This window comes from Dryas octopetala, chromosome 5 (assembly GCF_963921425.1).
Source record: "Dryas octopetala chromosome 5, drDryOcto1.1, whole genome shotgun sequence".
Taxonomy (NCBI): domain Eukaryota; kingdom Viridiplantae; phylum Streptophyta; class Magnoliopsida; order Rosales; family Rosaceae; genus Dryas; species Dryas octopetala.
This window is the reverse complement of record NC_141370.1, coordinates 11,299,005-11,306,657: the sequence shown is the minus strand read 5'-3', so window position 1 is coordinate 11,306,657 and position 7,653 is coordinate 11,299,005. Positions and strand designations below refer to the sequence as shown.

General features: G+C 38.2%; 2 protein-coding genes across 3 annotated transcripts; one reads left to right on the top strand and one right to left on the bottom strand.

Moving 5' to 3' along the window:
* Positions 1–228: 228 nt before the first annotated feature.
* LOC147284259 (putative pectin methylesterase CGR2) lies at positions 229–3,191 on the top strand. Of its 2 annotated transcripts, none has more exons than XM_086243722.1 (7): positions 229–403; positions 654–808; positions 944–983; positions 1,199–1,237; positions 1,431–1,805; positions 2,294–2,349; positions 2,779–3,191. In XM_086243722.1, exons 2-7 carry the CDS (start codon positions 698–700, stop codon positions 2,929–2,931), a joined length of 774 nt encoding a protein of 257 aa, XP_086099848.1. In that variant the 5' UTR covers positions 229–403; positions 654–697; the 3' UTR covers positions 2,932–3,191. The 2 variants fall into 2 exon arrangements, with proteins under 2 accessions (XP_086099848.1, XP_086099849.1); XM_086243723.1 differs by having other exon boundaries at positions 651–808.
* Positions 3,192–3,603: 412 nt separating this feature from the next.
* LOC147284258 (Pentatricopeptide repeat (PPR) superfamily protein) lies at positions 3,604–6,077 on the bottom strand. Its single transcript, XM_086244941.1, has one exon. The coding sequence runs from the start codon at positions 6,024–6,026 to the stop codon at positions 3,861–3,863; it is 2,166 nt and encodes a 721-aa protein (XP_086101067.1). The 5' UTR covers positions 6,027–6,077; the 3' UTR covers positions 3,604–3,860.
* Between the last annotated feature and the right edge of the window lie 1,576 nt (positions 6,078–7,653).

Genomic DNA, 7,653 nt, shown 5'->3' with positions numbered 1-7,653 from the left:
CAAAAAGAAAGGAAATCGACTAGATCGCTGTGATTATTATGGACTTCACCGACCAAAGAAATTAATTAGCCCAGGCCCATTGTGATATTGCAAAGAAGGAAAGCAAGGCCCATAATAATGAGGCTTGGGCCCAAACTACCATTAACGATCTGAAATCACCGCCGACAGTCGAGACTCGATGCCAGTAAGTTTCTTAAATGCCGCGTGTCACAGTAGCCGTACATCAGTCTCTTCGATTTCGTTTCGCTCTCTTTTCAACTCTCTCTTTCTCTCTCTCAGCAAAAAGCAAAACACAAGAGAATTTAGAAAATAAAAAATAAAACATTTACAGATCTAAGATCCAAAGGCATTGCCATCAAGTAAATCCTCAATGTGGTGCTCTGCTCTCGTTTTTTGATCTGAGGTAACTCCCAAATTCAATTCCTCTCGATTGCTCTGTTCTTCTTTTTGCGTTGCATTTAAGCTGAGCTGGAAAAATTAGAAATTTTGGCACTCTGTTTGTTTCTCGGGAAAATGAGAACCAAACGAATTGGAATTGGGAGCTTTGGTTCACATTCATATCATTATAATTACAGTATATGGATCTACCTTCATTTTCTATGCATTTGTGGCTGATTTTTATTCATGTTTATTACATATGTTTTCTGAAGCAGTCTACAATATTATCGGATTCATTTCGTTCAAACAAAGAGTAGTGATGTCGAGGAGGCCAGTGGGATCCACGCGCCGCAATGGTAGCTTTCCGTTTGGTGCCTTCCATTCAAAATCTAAGACATCCCCTTTGTTATCCATAGGCCTTGTAGTTGTGGTAATATTTCTTCGATTCATTTATCAATTCTTTGTGTGCCACTTGATTTGTGATTTAGTTAATGTTCAGTCAAATTAGCATAAAGAGTATCAAAATTCTAATTGTGTTTTGTTGTTTTTGGTTGAAAATTCTCAGGGAGCTTTCCTTCTCATCGGCTATGTTTATAAGGGCTCAGGTTTGTATCTAAATTGCATGCATTAACAACCCCCATTTGCGTTTAATCATATTTATTTGCTAATTAGCCTAATTTGATCAGCTAGCAATGCAATGATTATCTTTGCTTCGTCTTCTGAGGCACTTGATTCTGGGAATTATTTGTGTCCTATTTTGAGATGTTTAATATGCTTACACATAAATGCAGTGACTGAAATGTTTGTTCTTAAAATTCAGGTGTCTTCGGGGGTAGCAAGGTAGTCAGTAGAGTTGAAGGTACGTTCTGGACCTGTTTTTGCCTGTATTGTTGGGTTCAAGTTGTAGATTTTATCTTACTTCTTATGTTGGACCAAATTCCTTGATGTCAAGTGCACTTTTGTTATTTTATGATTTTATATTTTTACGAGTGTCTAGCAATTTGTATTTGTCAGATATCTGTACTAATAGCAGTTGGCTGTTTCCTTCTCAGGAGACTTCTCATGCACATTAGAAGTTCAGAGAGCGATACCCTTCCTAAAGAAAGCGTATAGTGGCAGCATGCACAAAGTTTTGCATATTGGTCCTGATACTTGTTCAGTTGTCTCTGCATTGTTGAAAGAAGAGGAAACTGAAGCATGGGGTGTGGAGCCATATGAGATAGAGGATGCTGATAGTAATTGCAGGAGTCTTGTGCGCAAAGGGATTGTGCGTGTGGCTGATATAAAGTTCCCTCTACCCTATAAAGCGAAATCGTTTTCTCTTGTGATTGTATCAGATGCTTTAGATTATCTCTCTCCGAAATATCTGAACAGGACTCTTCCAGAATTGGCACGGGTGTCTGCTGATGGTCTTGTTATTTTTTCAGGTATTTTCCTATAAGGTTCATATAGCTTGTAAAATATTAATGTTGAAAAATCATTGTATATTTTGTTAGTAGGAATTCTTGTTCATGACTGATTTGAAATTTACGAGATAATTACTGCTTTATCAAATGATTCACATTAATTAAATGCACTCTAGTAATTCTCTTTTGGTTTATGCATCAGCTTACAATGAATTTAGAGATGTTTAGCAATTTTAATCCAAGCAGACACATGCACACACCCCAGTCAAGTGCTTTGATCCTAGGTGGATGAAGTCAATATATTAATTTTCTACAGCCCTTGGGTTTACATCTCTTACTAAAGTACTGGACTGGGAATACCCTGATACTAAATCTTTCTCACTATAAGTATTTACTGTTTTCTCATGTTCTTAACATGTTTATTCCCATAAAAAGTAATAAATTTTGCTTGATCTTTTGATTTTGGCAATAATCATTTCTAATTTCACTGCTATTTATTTTATGTGTAGGTTACCCTGGTCAACAGAGAGCTAAAGTTTCTGAGTTATCCAAATTCGGACGTCCCGTAAGTGATCATCTTCTGCTTGTGTGATGTCACCTTGCAACTTTGTAATTGTTGGATAACTACGTACCGATCTGGATATGACAGTGGCTGTAAATTATTTGATGGCATTACTCATTATGCTTATCATTGGCTTGAGTTTAATGTTTTAAGCATGATTATATCCAAGTGCTTATGTTATTGGTTGGTAACTGAAGGGGCTTATGTAAAGCTGGTCTTGATCCTTCCCATAAATTTGGTAATAATGATAAGAGATGTAGCATTCATGATCGCTTGATCATCTTGGGTTTTAGTTATTACATTACCGTTTTTTTATCTGCTTTAATGGTTGTTCCATTTGTAGCAGGTTCTGTTGTGTTATGGTGGTTTGATCATTGATTCATACCTGCCAGGTTGACCTTATGACTAAGATAAGTTTGTTCTTTCTTTTAGCCCAAAATGCGGAGCTCCTCTTGGTGGATACGCTATTTTGTCCAGACCAGCTTAGAAGAAAATGAAGTTGCCATCAAGAAGTTTGAGCAGGCCACATCTAAAGGATCATACCAGCCAAGCTGCCAAGTGTTTCACCTTAACTCATATCACTAATATGGAGATCGTAAAACTTTCTTCATACATTTTTCTATGCAAGGCCGCTAAGGGAAAAATTTGTTTAGCTTTCATATAAAAACATGCCCTCTACTGGGTTATTTTGGTATAAGATATGTTAAAGATATCAATTTCTGTTGTGAACATTAGTCGCTATTTATTGACATAGTTGATGGAATATATAGGGAGATTTGCATTCTGTTTGATATGATTATTGAATCCATGAATTTGGTTGTGCTTCTTTCTGCAACTTTTAACTCCACCTCATCACTTGCAAATTTGTCTGATGGAACTTATTAGCCTTTACTGCGTTTCTGATATTTGTTCCCATGCATACCCAAAAGGTGCATGTGAACCTTCCATGTCCTCATCCCAGATTGCCAAAGTGTTTATTCGAAGTATGTTGTATGATTTGGTGTCTTGTACGAGAATATAGATGTGCCCAGATGGGGGCCACCTCGCCTACTCGCGACAGGAGAAGCCGCAAAGTAATCTGTGAACCAATCTAACAATGACAACTACAATGTGGTGGTAGTTTAATATTAAAGCTATTCCATTCAAAGGAGAAGCAAGCACATTTGTAGCTACATGAAAAAGAAAAATATCCATTTTAGAGATGTAAATGACCAAGCCAGTTCCATCTTGACTTTTATCTCGTAAAAAACAGGTATGTGATGCACAAACATCAGAATCAAGAATCAATTTCTATAAACTTGTCCAAAGGTGGGAATGTAATGTTAATACAAAGCTAATTCTAATGGCTGAACAAATTTGATCTTGTTTGTTGTGGTTGGAGACTTAGAGCCATAAGTCTAATGCATCTGCCAATGATAAGCTAATCGCTTTGTTTGAAGAATCATTCATGTCATGCTTGCAGAAGCTGATCTTCATTTGCTGGAAAAAAGAGAACTGAAGTTCACACACAAATATCACCAATAATCTCCACAAGAGCAATACCCTTCCTTAAAGCAATGAAACCTGTGGGCATCTCTCACAGTGATTTCCCTCCCAGAAATGGCAGAGATGTATTTGATTGCATTGTGGCAATCCCCACATATCCTCAGGTTCTTCACCACAAGTATAGGCTCTCCCTCTCTAGTCGAGATCAACCCAAATGCAACGGCTAGCTTTTCACTGTGATGCCCTAACATTATCTCCCTCTCTGCTTGCATTGATTCATCACCCTTAACAAATGCCCATCTTACATCAGGCACATACCCGGCTTGCTTCATCTTCCTTGACATCTCCGCCAAGTATTCGTGAATTTCTTTTATCATTGGGTGGGAACTTTCTTCAGCCACAAAAACATGAATCCTCTTATTGACCTCAATCCAACTACAACCTGGTTTCTTCTTCACTCTGTTGGCTCGCATAAGATTTCTAACTGTTGCTACCTCTTCCCATTTGCCAGCTCTAGCATACATATTTGACAGCATGACATAAGGAGCAGCATTTGAAGGTTCCAGCTGAAGAAACTGATTGGCTGCCTTCACTGCTAGTTCAATATTTCCATGTGTTCTACAGGCACCGAGTAATGCAGCCCAACCAATGGAGCCAGGGTTGAATGGCATTGTCTCAATGAGTCTCTCAGCTTCACCCAGTTTGCCTGCTCGACCTAGAAGATCAATCATGCATGAATAATGTTCTGCTTCTGGTTCAATCCTGAACTTCTCCTTCATCATATTGAAATAATTTTGACCCTCCTCAACTTTTCCAGTGTGAGCACAAGCAGAAAGGACAGAGATAAATGTTATACTTGTAGGAACAATATCCATGTGAAGCATACGTTCAAAAAGGCGTAGTGATTCGATTCCAATCCCATGCTGTGCATAACCTGCAATCATCGAATTTAAAGAGACAGTATTATGCTCTGGCATCCTATCAAAAAGCCTTCTTGCATCATGAAGATTCCCGCATTTTGAGTACATTGCAACAAGAGCATTGTTCACTGAAATTCTATTTGAATGGATATCAGATTTGATTGCCAAGGCATGAATCTGCTTCCCCTGAGAAGGAGATGACAAATTAGAGCATGCACTAATCACACAGACGAAGCTGCAATCATCGGGGCAGTAACCAACACATTGCATCTGCCGGAAACAATCAAGAGCATCTTCAGAGAACTCATCATTTTGAGAATAACCAGAAATCATCGTGTTCCAAAGAACCAAATCCGGTGCAGAAATCTCTTCAAATACTTTTCTACAATCTGACATGCCACCAGCACACTTGGAATATAAATCGATCAAACCACTCCCAACATGCGAATTCTGGTGGAAACCAGTTTTGATCAACTTAGCATGAAACTGAAGTCCACCCAACAAGTCCTCCACACACGTAAATGCAGTCAAAACACTTGCCAATGTAAACATGTCGACATTCACTCCCCTCCTAACCATTTCCTGAAACAATCCCAGCGCTTTCAGCCCTTCGCGGTGCTGCCCATATGCCACAATCATTGAATTCCAAGACACTTCATCTCTCATCTCTCCCATCGCACAGAACACCCGCTTCGCCTCCTCCAAAAACCCATTTTTACTATAGTAAGTCACAAGAGTATTGTTCACCGAAACATAAGAATCAAAGCCACCCGAAACCACCACCGAATGCAATTGCCTAATCAAACCAACATCATCACAACAACCCGTGATCACAGCCGAGATAGTAAACCCATCCATGTCAAGACCCATGTCTCTCATCCCATTAAACAAGCTCAATGCCGGTTCAGTCTCCCCTCGATCAGCATAAGCAGAAATGAGGGTGTTGTAAGAGACCAAGTCCGGCTGAGGAATTTTCTCAAACAGCTTGTGGGCAGTGTAGGTATGCGATTCTTTGGCGTACGCCGCGATAATAGCGTTGAAGGAGAAGACATTGGGGTCTTGGGTTTGGTCGAAGGCGTTGCGAGCAGAGGAGAGACGGCCACATTTGGAGTAGAGGAGGATGAAGTGGTTGGAGAGGTATGTGGAAGGAGGAATGAGGGACTTGAAGTAAAGTGCATGGAGGGTTTTGCCAGTAAAGAGGTCTCTCTCGGCTATGCATGTTTTCAAAAGGTTGCGAAAACTGTGAAATGTCAATGAGATTGAGACTTGGTTCATCTAAGAAGCACATTCAGAAGCCAAGGCATGGGTCTATGTTGCTTATAGTCAGTTTCGAACTTTGGATATATGCATTTGACCAAAAACTTTGGATATCTGGCTTGTGTCAGATATATATAAAAAATTAATAATAACAATAATAAATAAATAAAAATTTTATGTTTTTCTAGGACCTAGGTGATTAATCTTATCTAGTACATGGTCCATGGCCAAAAAAAAAAATCTAGTACATGGTCATGGCCAAAAACAAAATCTAGTACATGGTCACAACTTGTGTGATGATGTAGTTTGGTAAGAGAAATTTTATTCTTTTTTGGGTAAGACCGTAAGGGAAATTTTATTCAAATCCCTCACAATTTGTTAGCATGTAATTGGTGTTGGGCCGGCTCAAGGTCCAACAGGTCCTGCTCAAGCCATTATACAGTGTTTCATTTATTCTGGGCCTTTAGGCCTTGATTTAAAATAAAAAATAAATAAATAGACAGCTTTCAACTGGACAATTTGAAACAAATATAATAGAAAAAAATTAGAGTTTAATCCTTCTAATATTTTTTATTTGGAAAAAAACTATATGGCTTTAGCGCTTGATGAAGAAGTAAAAATACACTACCAAACACTCGAAAATGGCCACCAAGTGCTCGGCGCCTCGTATGTGCGAAAAAAATAAAAACTAATGAACCAATATTATATAACATGAAATGGTTACAATATTTTTGAATTTTAGTTATAATTTTAAAACTCATAAAGCTTTATTCAATAAATTATAAAATAAAAAAACCTTGATGAAAGTCTTCCCTAAATAAAACGGGTTAGTTTTCTTAAATGTAAATAGGCAGCTACATATTGTTTTTTTGTTTTGTTTTTTTTTTTTATAAGGGTGGTCCGAAGCCCAAACACACCCAAAACTAACCCCTAACTAATCGAGGCTTCATTAAGCCTATACAAGCAGCCTGCACTAAACTAACACATGCCTCACCACACACTTCCACTGCCTACTCAACAGCTACACAAAACCCAATGGTGGAGTCCAATAGAATATACTATCCAGTTACTCAAACTAAAACTAATAGACCCATTAAATTAAAAGATACAAAAGGCGAAGAAACCCCAAAACCCAATCGAAATGTCTAACACAAACAAACTAACAAAGGCCCAAATAACACAAAAGGGACCTAAGGGTATCAAAATTGTATTTTATAATCGAGGTAGTTCAGTTATAAAATATAACAAATGAATCTCCAAAGGCATGAGAATTGCATACCCAAGGGTCCAAGAGTTTGAGATTCCTCCCTGTATGTATAAGATCATGTAATATGTATCACATTTCCAATGTACTTACCACAAGGCCAATCCTCAGATTTCAGGGGCCAAAGACGAGCCATATAAAAATATGGTCATATATAGTCGACCCTCTATATGGGATTCACATGATTTTTTACATGATTTGAGTCTAAACACTATATATAGGGCCGGCCATATGGATCTATAAAATAATTTGAAGTCTGAGATGGTTGCCCCACGTACCTAACTCTTTCTTAAATACCAAACATGGTAATAGAGTCTCATACTCATTTCCAAGCATCTAATCCGCAAAGCTAATGGACCTAAAGGTTTTTAACTTTTTAAC